This window comes from Silurus meridionalis, chromosome 10 (assembly GCF_014805685.1).
Source record: "Silurus meridionalis isolate SWU-2019-XX chromosome 10, ASM1480568v1, whole genome shotgun sequence".
NCBI classification, from domain to species: domain Eukaryota; kingdom Metazoa; phylum Chordata; class Actinopteri; order Siluriformes; family Siluridae; genus Silurus; species Silurus meridionalis.
Window position 1 is genome coordinate 24,670,101 of NC_060893.1, and position 17,500 is coordinate 24,687,600.

The window sequence follows — 17,500 nt, forward strand, 5'->3', positions numbered from 1 at the left end:
TCTTTCTTTCTTTCTTTCTTTCTCAATTTAATCATCTTGACATACTCTAATTAGCGTGTGGGTTATAACGCTTGACTCGTGGGATTTGTAAAGACGTGAGCCATGAGAGCGTGACGGACTCGTTCAGTTTCCATGAAAGATATTTCTTCTGAAGGAGCGTTTTTTTTTTTTTTTTTTTAGCACAGGGACGAGCAAAAAGTCATGACAATGTCAAACTTTTAATGATGATGTCGTCATTGGGAGGACAGTGTACTGAGGACAGAACGACACACACAAATAAACATTTTTGAAGACAATGATTCATTGTGTGTGTGTGTGTGTGTGTGTGTGTGTGTGTGTGTGTGTGTGTGTGTGTGAGTGTGTGTGAGTGTGTATAAGGACATATGGGACATTACAGTCATCAGATGCTTTTCAGAAGCGAGTTCTCTCTCAGCCGAATGCACGAGAGACTCGTTTTCTTAGTTCTCGCTGTAAAAAAGAGAAATGTTTCCTCAGAGGAACAAAAAGTCTCATTTTTCTTTTCTTCAGCCGCCACGGCAGAACCTCTCCAGCACCATCACCACATTAGCACCATCTCCAAAGTGTTGGCCTCCAGGAGGTCGTGAGGGTTTCACACTCCAGCCTGGAAAAAAAAGGTATCCTGTCGGGGGGTGATTCAGGAGCTCCCTGTGTGTGTGCTGATCTCCTGAGAAGGAAACTAAAGTGGGAAAAAAAAGAAATGAGTTTTTTATGAGATATTAATCACTATTTCTGCTATTAGGGACCCATAGAGATGAGCAAAGAAGTGTGTTTTAACTCAAGGGTGTTGAGGAAAGAGACATCTTGTCTTGTGATAGGGCTTGCTCTTATCTTTTAGTTCCAGGAGGATTTTGTTTAGAACTACACCACATGGACATCTGAGCATAAGATTGGTTTGTGCTTTTTCCACGTTTAGACTCTTTTTGCTATTATAATATCCTCCACTTTTATTAGATTTTGTGAAGATTTGTGTGAGATTCATTCATGCACATTTACCCCAAAGGTGTTCAATAGGACTGGAGCTCTACAGCAGGAGATCTTCCACACACATTTACCCATGTAAAGCATATCTTCATTGTTAAGTCCCAGTCCAGGGTTGGGTCGAACGGCATGATTACTGGCCGATGTGGTGGAGAGAAGGTGGATGTGAGTGTATCTGGCGTTATGAGAGATAGAAAATGGAACAAAAACACTGGGGTACCTTAAAATGGGAGGTACTGTATATTAAAACATGTACCCAACAGCACCGGGATAAACTTCAGGGTGGACCAAGATCCCCCCCCCAAAAAAACCCAACAAGACTTCTTTACAACTTACCTATGAAAATAACCCCAGAAGAAAGACTTCCCTACACTTCCCCAACAAAAACAGGGAAGAAAGCCACAGCAAACACAAAGAGCAGCCAGAACCCTACTACCGGTGAACCAGACAACATGTATATGTTCATATTTTTACAACTGGTATAATACAGTTAGTATTTACAATCAGATAATTCAACTTTATAGAAGTCTAAGTCGGGACGGGCGAAGGTCAATCACAGGTTATCACAAAACATGTAACAAGAAACAAAATGAAGCAAACGTCGGCTCAATCCTGACTCTATACAGCCCATTTAATAGGTGTGTATATTAAGCTGGAGTGCATAGAAGCCTGGACTGGAGTCTCGGAATATGCACCTGCACACACACAAGCACATTGAATCCGGAAAATACCGCAGGTGGTAACATCATAGAGCAGGATTTGTGCACGGGGGCATCATCGTGCTGGAACAGGTTTGGATCTCCAAGATGAATCGAAAGGAACATTTCGCATTTCTCATGCTCTCAGATCCACAGATATCATATTCAATCATGTGAAGAACCACACATGGCTGGAAAAACCAATCGTCCCAATACTTTTGCCATATAATATAATCAAGCAGGGTTTATTTTTAAATGAAAGATCATTTTTCATCTGTTTATACATTTAATGCTGTGGAATGTTCCAGAGCTTTGTTGATTCATTTTCTAACAGAAAACCACAGGTTTAAATTCATGTTTGTGAACAGTTCATTCAAATGGATTGAGGAAAAAAAAAAAACACAGGTCTATTCATGGATCTGATGGTGGTTTCTCCATGGACATGTTTATAGATAGTTGCGGAAGTGATGTTATTGGAAAAGAAACAACTAACTGCTTGATAATCAACTAATGTCACTAATATAATCATATACTGCATTTGGGTTAAATAGAACATTTATATCTTTAACCCATGTTTATTAAATACATTGCGTTTAGAAATTATTTATGTACATAATTATTCAGTCTCTTTGCAACTACACTTGAAAATGCCTCCCATTTCTTTTCATGAAAGCCTGCTTGGAGTTTGCTAACAGGCCCATAAAGTGCTTACAAACTGTGTAGAAAAGATTCTGTGGGCTGATGAAACCAAGATTAAACTGATTAACCTCAATTCAAAAATTTATGTTTGGAGGAAATCAGGAACTGCTCATCACCAGCCCAAAAGTGAAGCATTTGTGAAGCATGGCCATAACAGCATCATGTGAGGGGTTTTTCTTTGAAGCAGGGACTTGCCAACTGGTCAGGGTTGAGGGAAAGCTGGATGGAGCAAAATACAGAGATCTACTCAATAAAAAACCTGTTCCACAACATTCAGGAACTTAGTCAGGGCTGAAGGTTCACCTTCCTGCATGACAACAATCTTAAGCACACAGCCAAACAAAACAGGAGAGGCTTAGAGACAACTCTCTGAATGTCTTAGAGTGAACTTTATTGAACTGATCTCTGGAACGTCCTGAAAGTAAATGTCCACCAATGTTCCCCAACCAACCTGACCCAGTTTAAGAAGATTTACTTGAAAAATGGGCAAAAAAATTGTGCAAAACTTGTTGGATTGTATTAATAAAAAAAAGAGGAAGGGAACCCTTTTTTTTCAAACTGTTACCACAAAACTAGAAGCTTTTTGCATTTACTTGAAACCCAAACCTGTTCCAGCATGGCAATGGCACAACGTGAGCTCCTTGAAGATCTGGTTTACATGCTTTGGAGAGGAAGATCTCCTGCTCTGATCTCATGCTTACTGAACACCTTTGGGATGCATGTGACCCTGACTGCACCCCAGGTCTCCTCACCTACATCAGACCTGCCTTTCATAACACCATTGAGGCTGATGAACACAAATATCCATAAGCACACTCCAAAATCTAGTGGAACATCTTCCCAGAAGAGTGGAGGGAATTATAAGAGAAAATTGGGATTAAATGTGGGATGCGATGCTCAAAAATCATATACCATAATAATAACCAGGTGACCCAATACTGGAAATATAGTGTATAAACACACACTAAATAAATGATAAATGATGGTGGCTTTATATACATTTTTATCATCAGCATTTGAATTTGGTCTATAGGGGGCACTTCATTACATTTTTTCATTTTATCATTCATAACTGTAGTCATTTTTTTCTTTTTATTCAGGAAACTGATTGTCATGGATTTATTCACATCATTTCTGTGAGCCAGGCTTGCTTATTGTCAGCGTGTTTATTTAATCAAGCAGCAGACAGTGTGCAGACGAAATAAACCCAAACAGCTCACCTCCAGACGCAACAGGACGAGCAGGAGGACGGCTTCATGGCTCCAGCTCCTGTGGTTGACCCCTGAAATTACAAAAACATCTGATTATTTTCTATTCATTTTTGAGTTATTGATTCAAACAGGACTCAGTACAGCATTTTAAATTCCCGAACATTCATCATTATCATCCTTCTTTAAAATGTGTTTTTTATTATATAATCAATCACAGTGATGAGTTTAATGGAGCATTACACTTGTTTTATTTTGAATTTATTTTAATTCTGATTTGATGGATATAAAAAATAAATCAGATTTGCTTCATTTTAGAGATTTTTATCCTTTTCTTATTTAATATGGCTAGATTTATTGAAAACACTATATCAAAAGATGAGACGGTTTATTGTTTATTTACCTTTTCAAATGACGGCCTTTTATATACAGCTACTGCCATCCTCTCAGATCTGAGGTCAAAGATCAGCTGTGGTCAATTAGGGGTCATGTGGGACCTCTTTTTGTGCAGTAAAAGATGAGCACATGACCAGAAGTTGGAAGAAAAAATTAAATAAAAAGGGCAAGTAGAGCAAAAGTAATGCCCCGCCCCCAAACAAAAATCAGTCGAAATGGGCGACATTTGTAGCTATTAATAATAAAAGATCGGCCATAAAATTAGAACCACCTGCCTAACGTTGGGAAGTTTCCGCTTATGCCACCAAAAGAGCGCCAAGCCATCGAGGCGTAGACTCCATGAGTGTGCTGTGGCGTCTCGCTTCGTTATAAGGTTTCCCCAGCACGCCCTACAGATGCTCGATCTCCTGCTCGAACACATTGATCTCCTTCATCGTCTTCAAATCAAACTTGAACAATTTCCACAGCTTTGTTTTGTCAAAAGATGAAGTTTTGACCAAAAAACGCTGTTCCTGAACATCCACATGAATTCCAGAACCTGAGGTTTTCTGGTTTCTGGTGCCATTTTTTTCACCCAAACAAGCCAAACTCATGAACCTAGCCATCCACATGTCAGAAAACTCACCAGACCAGGCCAACTTCTTGTATGGCTTCAAAGTCCAGTTCTGATGCTCCCATGCCCATTGTGGGAGCTTTCAGTGGTATACCGAAATCACCATGGGTTCCCTACAGCTCCGTGGCTCCATACATAGCAAGCTGTAATGCTCAAAGTCCTTTTTCTCAGACCCAGCATTAACTTTTTAGCACTTTGTGTGGGATCTGAGGTAATCTTTGCTCCCCACATGCATGGTTTACTGGTTGTTATTTCTTGGACCAGTCTGGTACAGTAGGTACTGTAGTAACCCCTTGGATACACTCCACAACACCATTTGACTTGACTTGACTTGATTTGGAGGTCCCAGACATCACAATCTGGACCTTGTCAAAGTCACTCAGATTCTTACACTTGACCACTTAACCTGCTTCCTACACATCCATCACTTTTCAGAAATGACAGTTCACTTGCTGTCTAATATTCCCATCTTTCTACAGATTCTACTGTAACGAGATAAGAAACTTCAGTGGTTTTAATGTTTTGGCTGATTGGTGTTCACAAACGAAGACATGCAGCCAATAACCCAATTTTCTTAATGGAATTAATCAAACACAAAAAAATTTGACACTTTTTTAAAAACTGGTTTTTATCTACTGTACATCGAATATACGCTGAAGTACACAGACCCTGTCTGGCACATTTCTTAGATAGTAGACCAAACTGGAAGGTCAGGAGAAACAAGCCAGAGGTACTTGGGGTACCTAAAAGCTCTGTGCACCCTCAATTGTGCCTGGACTTTGCTAGAAATCAGTTTAAGTCTATCTTCAATGGTTGGCTTTTTCACAAGTTGCAAGACTATAAATCCGAACAAACAGTCCATCCCAAGATTTTGCAAAAGAAAACCCTTAATGCAGAACCTGTTAAAAGTGTGGACCCTGAGTGTTTTATAGTGTTTGAGAGACACTTGCATGTTGCTTTTGTTTCGATGCAAAAACACAGCAATATAACGGTATTAATTATCATCAAATGTTACCTTGGACAATAACAGTAAGTTGTATATGAAATACATGGAGCCATATGTAGCTCTGTTAAGTTCCACTTCACAAGTTTCTGTTGTATTTGGAGAACTCATTGTATACATTGTGGATAAATGGTAAAATATATCATAAACCAAGATGGCTGCCATTTCTACTTCAACACCATGCAATTCCATCTGGACTGCAGTTAACTGGAACTGACTTCACTATACAGATGAGTCGAAATGGGCCATTTAGAACTTGAGTAGACTGAAGAAAAGGAGAGAAGATGTGATCAGACTGCTTCGCCCTCACAGTCAGACATGGTGGTGGAAGCTTAATGGTTTGGGTTGTTTTGGAGCAGGGAAGGTTCCAGAAAATGAAAGGAATCCTGAACCAACATGGCTCCTATTCCATACTTCGCCATACACCATGCAGTTCCGTCTGGACTGCGGCTCATCGGAAGCGACTTCACCGCAAGTGAGTTAGTGAGTAAGTGTTATTTATAAGAGCAAACATCTGGAGTGATATCTATCATGGAACGTCCTGCCCAGTCACCGCAAATCAATCCTACTGAACTGCTCTGAAATCTCCAAATAGTGAAGAACATCTTTGGCTGTCCGTATACCAAGAGTGTGTAAAGCTGGTGTTCATTTCTAAGAAAGGATTTTTTTTAAATCAAAATTAAGTGGAACATCTGGAGGTTCCCTGGTGGTCTAGTGGTTAGGATGCAACGCTCTCACCGCTGCGGCCTGCACAAGCCAGTGCACTCTAAGCGCTGGTCCCAAGTCTGGATAATTGGGGAGGCGACCCCTAATGCCCTAAAGCCGGAAAAAAGTGGAACATCTGGACATTAAAAGATTTGTTTAGTCAACGGAAATCTTTATATCATTACATCACCAAGTTTATTTATAGAAAGTGAAGGAACATGCATGTGTCTCTTAAAAACAATAAAAACACTTGTTTCTCAGTATAGAACTGAGCATTGTGACTATATGATGTGAATTTGAACATTGTTCATTGCAAAAATTTAATTATGGTTCATTTTAAACGCATATTTGCATTTGACGTCAATAAGGTGTGGGTTAATCGTCTTTATAAACCCTTTACTGATGCTGGAAGATGAATACATCAATAAATAAAATAATTTCACAGGTTATTTATGACATTTTTATTGTATATAAGTTTTATCATCACTGATTTTAAACTTTAGTAAGAAAACGTTCTCTCAGACACGGTTATGATTTCTTTCAAAAAAGAAAAAAAAGAAAAGAAAAGAAAAGAAAAGGCATTTCATTTTATGATCAACCAAGAAATAGATTAAAGGGCTTACACAAGCTTCCGGTTTTCATACATAACAGAAAAAAAAGAAATCCAGCTGTGGATTAAACATCATTTCAGTCACTTTAAACTTTAAAAGGTACAAGGGACACACAAACAACATTTATATTTTACACTGATTTTTTTTTTATTTCTGAAAAAGGAAATCCGTCCTGAACCTACTACTGGAGCTCATTTATTACGTTTATTCAGTTAACATGCTTGCAAAAGTATTTATCCCCATGGGTATTGATATCAATCGGTCATTTTAATTCAATAATATTTTCCGCAATGATCATTAAATGTATGCAAAAGTAAAGAAGGAATCCACCTTTGATGACCTGCATATTAATTCATTGTTATGATGAAGTTGTACAGTGTTGCACTGAAATCTAACCCTCGTCTTCATGTCTTCCTAAATGGATTGATGCAGCAGTGCTTTAGTCCTTTATCCTGTCTATCATCTCATCTCTACCTTCTCCAACAGATCAGCTTCCAAAATCTTAACATTCACGCTCTCATGTCAACAAATCACCTTGAAGATCGCTAACAAGCCAAGCTAAGTCTACATAATTAATTAGCATTCATGTGGCTGCGTTGTGTGTTTGCACCAAGAATATCATCACTGATCCCTCACAAGAAATTCACAAGGTTTGTGGTTTGTAGACACCTGAACATCACGTCCGTATGTGTTTCAAGAACATCCGAAATAACAAAGGTACTTCCTTGCTGTTCTATTAAGCTCCATTCTTCCATCTGGGAAGGTTTTCTACAAGTTCTGGGTCTCTGTGGGCATTTTTGTTTATTTTACCATAACATTATGACTGAGTTCAAGTGAGCTGGTCCAAGGTCCATGTTCTATGTCTCTTTTCTTGGCTATAAATTGCTAAATCCATCGAAACTTTTGTTCTGGTTTAAAAACAAAAATCAGTAGTCTACACAGTGTCTACCACTTCAGGCTTCTCATGCACTCAATGTTTACACAGTGTGCCAAATTTGAGGTTCAAGGGAATGCCATTTCTTTACCCTGAGGCTAAACCCAGGCTCCCAGAGGCAATCAAAGTCTGAAATATTTTAGAAGTGTCATGATGGGTCTGCAGGGAAGACGGTGATCAGGAAGATAGCCCCAGGAATGTGGACCTGCTGAGCTCTGCTTAAATTTACATGCATTTGCTTTTATCCGAAGCAACTGAGCAAAGGTTAGAAGTCATACGTAATGCAAAGATAGCGGTAGCTTTGCCTGGAATTTGACTCGGTTAGATCAGTAGTCCAGAACTCTAAATGCTAAACCATGACTGCATTATGTAGAACATTTCAAAAACATGCACATCTTTATCAAGTTCAGGTGGATAATGGGATGCAAAAGGGTTTAATACTTGATCAGGGAATTACTGTGTAACAGGAGCAATTTTCAATCCTAACAGCATTATCTAGGAAGCATACAACTCAGACGGTGTTCCAAACGCCAAACACCTATTTCGTCTTCACCAAGAAAATGAAGATAGCACTAAAACCACCACCGGCAACAACAGCAGGAGAATTGAATTGACAAGAAAGGAAGATTGCATTAACACAAGACAAATCAAGTGCTTCCCAAACGCAACTGGATGGAAAAAGCCAATGGGGAAACTCGATGTGTAACTCGATGATGCCTTGTTAAGCAATGATTCCACTTGTTCTTTGGATCATAGGAGTTGGTATCAAAAGGTTTCGAGACTAGAGAGACTCTGTTTACAAGAAAGCACATCATTCATCTATGTTTACACACTATCACTACAGCAATTCGGCAGAAGGTGTCTTGATTCGTGCCGGATCTCCGCAACGTTGTCAAAACGGTGAGCTATGAGCTGGGTCTTCATCAAGTCCACTGGCGCCAAATCTGGCGAGTAGTTGGGTGCCCAAATGAGATCATGTGGCTCGTTCTTCGGAGAGCATCACCCACGAGATGTTAAATGGTTTCAACGTTTTAGCGGGTTGAGCTCGTTTCTGATCGCTTCCAGTGAGGTTCTTCTGAAGCATTTGCTCTTTGTTCTTACTTGCGATGAAATCGGAGACGTGGTAACACACGTGGCACCAGTTACTGGAAGCAACACCAAATGCCAAAGAGAATGCACAAGGAGCTATACAAAAAAATCTAATCTAGCTTGAATATTCCGCTTTTGTTAGGAGAACTTTGACGGGGGCATAAATGTTAAAAGGGAATAGTACCATAGCTCAGTGGGTAAGATGTTTGGTCGTCTGATCAGAAAGTTCAAATCTCTGCACCACTGCTAAAACAAGTCCTCAGTTGTATAAATGATCTCTGGATAAGGGTTTTGACAATCTTCCTAGGGCTGGAATACTTCAGCAAGCAATGTGGATTCCACCAAAAAAAAAAAAACCTCAATGTCTTATTTTTAAATGTGTTTAAATGGTTGCCAAATAATTTGAATAATGTCATAATGTCATAATGTCCTCCATTATTTCATACTAATATATTCCGTTTTGCATATGAAGATCTAAATTGAACACATTTAGGTTAGTAAATTGGGTTTGGTGTAAGTTTAAGACCGTTATACTTTTATTACATTTGTATTTACCGAAATGAGCTCCTCTGCTATTCCGTGGCAGATCACGCTGTATGATGCAGAAACTAAAAGAACGGAAAGCTATGCTATGGTCTGAGTTTAGACTGACCTCATATATCTTTATCGATATAAGAGCTTGGAGAACTTGCAGTGGCTCGGATTTCTCTAGTCAGACTTTAATTGCATATATTACATTATTGATCTGTTTCCCTTCTTTTCTTATTGCTATGCAGTTTGGGCAAAATAATTTTTACAGTTAAGCTCATGTTCATGTTTTTTGCCAATAAAGTGTGTGTGTGTGTGTGTGAATTTGCAGATGGTTTACAACTCCAGACCAAAATCGAGGGGTTATTTAACATCAACAAAAAAATTCGATAAAACGATTATGTACAATGCTTAAATGCTCCCATAAGCCCTTTAATGCTACGGAACATCGCATTACAAAAAAAAAAAAAAAAAAAAAAAAAAAAAAGGAAAAGTAGAAGTAACACAACATGTGTGTCGACCATTTTATGTTTCTTTAAGTAGAATTTTACAAGGGACACACTGATCACTCATCAAAAAAAAAGAAGTGTAGATAGAAATGTACCTGACTAAATCTAAAGAGCTAACACCTGAAGTTTACACCACCGTCTACCGACTAGCACCCCCACCCCCTGGACTTTTCAATACTGGCATAGAAGGATTCTGATTGGTTGACAAGTTTAAACAAAATCAGTGATCACAGGTTTCATTATGTTGCACCCATGCGATCTGTCAGAGTCAAAATAAAGTCCCCAAGAACTCATCTCGTCTCCAGTCTTCCCCCTTTCCTCTCTCTGGGATGCTTTTTTTTTTTTTTTGTAGTTTTGGTTGATTTTATTTTGAAAAGAAATGAAAGGGAATGAGGGGAAAGTCCATATAAAATCCATTACTTGGAATTGTACGAGTGGCCGTGAAGGACTTTAGAGTTCAGTATCGTGTATAAGGCGGGTCTCTGTATACTCCTTTGTTTGTCCTCGCTGACGGAGCCTTGTTGCGCCCATTTGTCCACTTTTCCTGACCTGAGAGGGACAAAAAAACAAACAAATACACAGCCATTTAAACAGAAACATAACAGAGAAAACTTACTACAATGGCAATTTCACAGCTTTGCACTACGCTATGATGGAAATCGGTCCAAATATTCGCTTGTACAGAAAAACCTATGGCAATTCCTTTTGTTTATCTCTTTGCCAAACCACATTATTTCGAAAAAAGTTAGTGAACCCTAAGATTTGGAGGTGCTTTCCACATTTAGCTGTTAGCATTAGCTCCACTCTTCCAGGGAAGATGTTGCAGTATGCTTGTGGAGATTTGGGTTAAGATTTACGGAAAAAGTCTCCACTTAGTAACATCCATCAGTAAATCAGTATCCACTGAGATGACATTGGATCCGAATGTCTTGAGTTGAAATGCCAACCACACCAAGTTGCCATTTCTGGGCCCCTAAACAAGGTCCTTAATCCCACAGCTGTTGAGTTGTTTGAATGAGATAAATGTAAGACGTTCTGGATGCAGATATTCTACATAAACTCTTGAAATTGTTGTTACGTTAAAGCTTTCTGCAAAGAGTTTATGTTTATGTTTCTGAAATGTTTTTGGAAGGAGTCTCCAGTCTAAGGTACAGCAGTGACCTCTGAGCTGTTAGGGTTAGTATGATGTGAAAGCTCGTGTTTTGTGGTTCCTCATGAACATGGTAGCTGTGTTGATTAGGAAGTAATCAAACTATTGTTTTCAGCAAGTTCGATTCCAAAAACGGACTTGTTTTATGAAAATGTTTGAAATTTCAGAAGATTTGTGGGGATTCATTCAGACATAAGGGTGGTGGTAAATTCAGGTACTGATGGACGTGAGAAGGTGAGGAGGCCTGTCAGGGTGGGGGTATACATGAAAGAGAATAAGAGTACATGGTTATTTGATAAGTGAAATGCTTCACCATTTTACTCTCAATTCTGCATAGGCAATAAATAAATTAATAAAATAAAAATGTCAATCAGATAAAAGGGGCAGGTTATTTGTTGGTACCTTGAATAGTAAAGACTACAACATAGGGCCCCAGAGTTTAAAAAGAGTTTTCCAATTAGTATTTGGGACTCAGAAACAGTCTGAGTAATCAAGTCAAGGCTAAAAACATTTGTTTATTCAAGCCTTTTGTCAGTTTTTTCAGAAGCAAAGACTATTAAATAAACCAAAAGGATTCCTAATAATCCATGTTTCTTTGTCTCTCTGTAACCACATTAACTCTCTCTTTCTGTCTCTCTCTCTCTCTCTGTCGAGTTCACCATTCTCTTGAGGTACCAGAGACCTGCCTAAATCCTCCCGATGCCCTGCCATTGGAAAACCTCTCGCTGAACACGAATATTGTTCTATATAAACAGTCTATAGATTTATGAGGTTACTGTAAAACGTGAAACTAAGTGAAAGAACCATAAACGTGGTTTGGACTGCAGTGAATAAAACCAGTCTGCTACAAGAGCTGTAATCGCCATGAACACTTTTGCACTCAATTGTCCATCAGTGAACAGGTGATAACATCACCAATAATAAAACTATAATGAATGAGCATTCAGTTTCACACAGATGAGGATGAGTTCCTTTTTTCCGTCGGTTACTATCAAGATTTTTTCCTCAGCACATCTCAGGCAGATTTTCCCTGCCAGTGTCGGCGCTGGCTCGCTTATTATGGAGTCATTTATGATGCTAAAATTTATATTTATTTCTGTAAAGCTGCTTTATGACAATGTCCATTGATAAAAGCATTTTACAAAGATTATTGAATTGAATTGAATTAAATTCATTATGGAAATTATATATTTTTGGAAACTATGCATTATATTACGAGGTGAATTATAAACATACATAATGTGTCATTAGCTCTGTAAAGTTGACCCAGGGATCTTTGCATTTCATGAAAGGAAATCGTACCGTAAGAGTCATAGGATTCCCCGCTTAGACCATGTCCGTATTCATAATACTCCTCTGAGCTGGAGAGAAGAAATAAGAGAGAGAGAGAGAGGGAGAGAGAATGAGACAGAGAGACAGAGAGAGAGAGAGAGAGAGAGAGAGAGAGAGAGAAATAACATTATTCATATTATTATTAGTAGTAGTAGTGATAGTATATAAAGTATTTGATGTTGATGGGAGATTTAAAGTCAAACTTGCAAAATGAAACAGTAAAGCGCATGTTGAAGGAAAACATAAAGGTCTATTACCATTACATCTCCACCTAACCTCAGCACTGTACTGAGAAATCAATAAGATGAGATAAGATATACCTTTATTTGTCCCACAGTGTGAAAATTTCTGGATCAATCAAGAAACCAATCAAAATAAAATTATAATTTTAATTATAATTCAAATACATCACACCCTCAACACACTTGTAACTCAATAGTGGGAAATGGTAGCTCGGTGGTAAGATGTTGGACTTTTGATCAGGTATCACACAACTGTAGTAAAAAAAAAAACATGTTGCTTATAAATAGGGTATGCACAAATCAAACACCTTACCGTAACTAAAAACATCACACTAGTAACCCAAACATGTAACACTTGTAACTTAAATATGTAACACTCGTAACTCAAATACTTCACACTGGTTACTTAAACGTCAGACTCGTAACTCAAATACATCACACTCGCAACTCAAACACATCACACTTGAAATTGGTAAGTGAAGGGAAAGTCCCTGAACTGCTCAGTTGCATGAATGAGATAATTGTAAGTGGCTCTGGATAAGGGCATCTGCCAAATACTGTAAATTAAAATTAACATTTTCTGACCAATCAAAATGCAGAATTTGACAGTTCTGGGGCAGAGATCAAATAATACAGAATAAAAACAAATAAAATAAAAAACACGTAAACGTTTCAATTACCTCTCCAATCAACCTCTTCATCTTCATCATCTAAGTTGCATTGAATTAAAGCGTCTGCCAAATGCCATAAATGTAAATAAATAAAATTCAAGCAGATCACACTCGAAACTCAAACACGTTCCATTTCTCGACCAGACAGACCGAGGCCATGATTTTAAACCACTTCTGTTGCAAACTGAACTGATCACATGAACACGTGCCTCCTGTGATGTACAGTAGCATTTTTCACTGATGAAATATTTTTATCCATTTTCAGGTTTAGTTGTTTAAACAGCTGTGCTGAGAGCAGATTGTGTCTCCACTGGCTGTCAGCAGGTCGAAATATACACTTCCGAGATTATATAATGTACCCAAGTGATCAAAAGGAGGATCCTTCTCTCACATTCTCATCTCGTTTCTCACACTTCACTGCTCTTTCTCTCTCCATTTCTTTCATTCTCACCTCTACATCTCTTACTTTTCCTCAGATTTCTCTTTTCTTCCTCTCTAATCACTTTAACCATCAGGAATCCTGACCAAGAGCATGATTTATATATATATTTTTTTTAATGACAATGTGAAAAACATGTGCGAAAAAAAAAAATTGTGAAAGTGTGTCAGACAAGAAATAACTGTCATGAATAAACAGCATACCAGTAACACTAACACGTCATACCTGTAACACTAACACGTCATACCATAGCACTAACAAGTCATACCCGTAGCACTAACACGTCATACCGGTAACACTAACACGTCATACTGGTAACACTAACAAGTCATACGGGTAACACTAACACGTCATACCCGTAACACTAACACAACATACTTGTAACACTAACACGTCATACCCGTAACATTAACAAGTCATACGGGTAACACTAACACGTCATACGGGTAACACTTACACATCATACCGGTAACACTAACACGTCATACCAGTAACACTAATACGTCTATACCCGTAACACTAACACGTCATACCCGTAACACTAACACATCATACCCGTAACACTAGCACGTCATACCGGTAACACTAACACGTCATACCCGTAACATTAACAAGTCATACGGGTAACAATAACAAGTCATACGGGTAACACTAACACTAACACGTCATACGTGTAACACTAACATGTCATATGGGCAACACTAACACGTCATACCGGTAACACTAACACGTCATACAGGTAACACTAACATGTCATACCCGTAACACTAACACGTCATAACCGTAACACTATCACGTCATACCCGTAACATTAACAAGTCATACGGGTAACACTGACACGTCATACCCGTAACACTAACACGTCATACCGGTAACACTAACACGCCATACCGGTAACACTAATATGTCTATACCCGTAGCACTAACACAACATACCCGTAACACTATCACGTCATACCCGTAACATTAACAAGGCATACGGGTAACACTGACAAGTCATACGGGTAACACTAACACGTCATACCGGTAACACTAACACGTCATACCGGTAACACTAATACGTCTATACCCGTAGCACTAACACAACATACCCGTAACACTATCACGTCATACCCATAACACTAACACGTCATACGGGTAACACTAACACATCATAGCCATAACACTAACACGTCATACCGGTAACACTAACACGTTCTACCGGTAACACTAATACGTCTATACCCGTAGCACTAACACAACATACCCGAAACACTTACACGTCATACCCGTAACACTAACACGTCTTAAACATATGTGCGAAAAAAAAAAATTGTGAAAGTGTGTGAGACAAGAAATAACTGTCATGAATAAACAGCATACCAGTAACACTAACACGTCATACCGGTAACACTAACACGTCATACCATAGCACTAACAAGTCATACCCGTAACACTAACACGTCATACCGGTAACACTAACAAGTCATACGGGTAACACTAACACGCCATACCCGTAACACTAACACAACATACGGGTAACACTTACACATCATACCGTAACACTAACGCGTCATACCCGTAACACTAACACATCATACCCGTAACACTAGCACGTCATACCGGTAACACTAACACGTCATACCCGTAACACCAACACGTCATACCCGTAACGTTAACAAGTCATACGGGTAACAATAACAAGTCATACGGGTAACACTAATACGTCTATACCCGTAACACTAACACATCATATCCGTAACACTAACACATCATACCCGTAACACTATCACGTCATACCCATAACACTAACACGTCATACGGGTAACACTAACACATCATAGCCATAACACTAACACGCCATACGGGTAACACTAACACGCCATTGCCATAACACTAACACGCCATACCGGTAACACTAATACGTCTATACCCGTAACACTAACACCACATACCGGTAACACTAACAAGTCATACGGGTAACACTAACACGCCATACCGTAACACTAACACAACATACTTGTAACACTAACACGTCATACCGTAACATTAACAAGTCATACGGTAACACTAACACGTCATACGGGTAACACTTACACATCATACCGGTAACACTAACACGTCATACCGGAAACACTAATACGTCTATACCCGTAACACTAACACGTCATACCCGTAACACTAACACATCATACCCGTAACACTAGCACGCCATACCGGTAACACTAACACGTCATACCCGTAACATTAACAAGTCATACGGGTAACAATAACAAGTCATACGGGTAACACTAACACTAACACGTCATACGTGTAACACTAACATGTCATATGGGCAACACTAACACGTCATACCGGTAACACTAACACGTCATACAGGTAACACTAACATGTCATACCCGTAACACTAACACGTCATAACCGTAACACTATCACGTCATACCCGTAACATTAACAAGTCATACGGGTAACACTGACACGTCATACCCGTAACACTAACACGTCATACCGGTAACACTAACACGCCATACCGGTAACACTAATATGTCTATACCCGTAGCACTAACACAACATACCCGTAACACTATCACGTCATACCCGTAACATTAACAAGGCATACGGGTAACACTGACAAGTCATACGGGTAACACTAACACGTCATACCGGTAACACTAACACGTCATACCGGTAACACTAACACGCGTCATACCCGTAACACTAACACAACATACCCGTAACACTATCACGCCATACCCATAACACTAACACGTCATACGGGTAACACTAACACATCATAGCCATAACACTAACACGTCATACCGGTAACACTAACACGTTCTACCGGTAACACTAATACGTCTATACCCGTAGCACTAACACAACATACCCGAAACACTTACACGTCATACCCGTAACACTAACACGTCTTAAACATATGTGCGAAAAAAAAAAATTGTGAAAGTGTGTGAGACAAGAAATAACTGTCATGAATAAACAGCATACCAGTAACACTAACACGTCATACCGGTAACACTAACACGTCATACCATAGCACTAACAAGTCATACCCGTAGCACTAACACGTCATACCGGTAACACTAACAAGTCATACGGGTAACACTAACACGTCATACCCGTAACACTAACACAACATACGGGTAACACTTACACATCATACCGGTAACACTAACGCGTCATACCCGTAACACTAACACATCATACCCGTAACACTAGCACGTCATACCGGTAACACTAACACGTCATACCCGTAACACCAACACGTCATACCCGTAACGTTAACAAGTCATACGGGTAACAATAACAAGTCATACGGGTAACACTAATACGTCTATACCCGTAACACTAACACATCATATCCGTAACACTAACACATCATACCCGTAACACTATCACGTCATACCCATAACACTAACACGTCATACGGGTAACACTAACACATCATAGCCATAACACTAACACGTCATACGGGTAACACTAACACGTCATTGCCATAACACTAACACGTCATACCGGTAACACTAATACGTCTATACCCGTAACACTAACACCACATACCGGTAACACTAACAAGTCATACGGGTAACACTAACACGTCATACGGGTAACACTAGCACGTCATAGCCGTAACACTAACACCACATACCGGTAACACTAACAAGTCATACGGGTAACAC

The 17,500-nt window shown here is 39.1% G+C and overlaps 1 protein-coding gene across 2 annotated transcripts in view; it reads right to left on the reverse strand.

The window, feature by feature from the left end:
- Positions 1-244: 244 nt before the first annotated feature.
- The window catches only part of khdrbs3 (KH domain containing, RNA binding, signal transduction associated 3), a 124,868-nt gene continuing 107,612 nt past the window's right edge, over positions 245-17,500 (reverse strand). The window contains exons 8-11 of one of the 2 annotated variants that reach the window (XR_006927245.1): positions 12,445-12,503; positions 10,413-10,541; positions 3,617-3,678; positions 245-697 (exon numbers count right to left, since the gene is read on the reverse strand). Coding sequence is in view for 1 of the 2 variants with exons in the window: in XM_046860191.1 (XP_046716147.1) it covers positions 10,450-10,541; positions 12,445-12,503 (151 nt within the window). In the remaining variant the exon portion in view is untranslated. Of the gene's footprint in view, positions 698-3,616; positions 3,679-6,767; positions 10,542-12,444; positions 12,504-17,500 lie in introns of those variants that run through there. The other variant, XM_046860191.1, reaches the window with a different exon arrangement.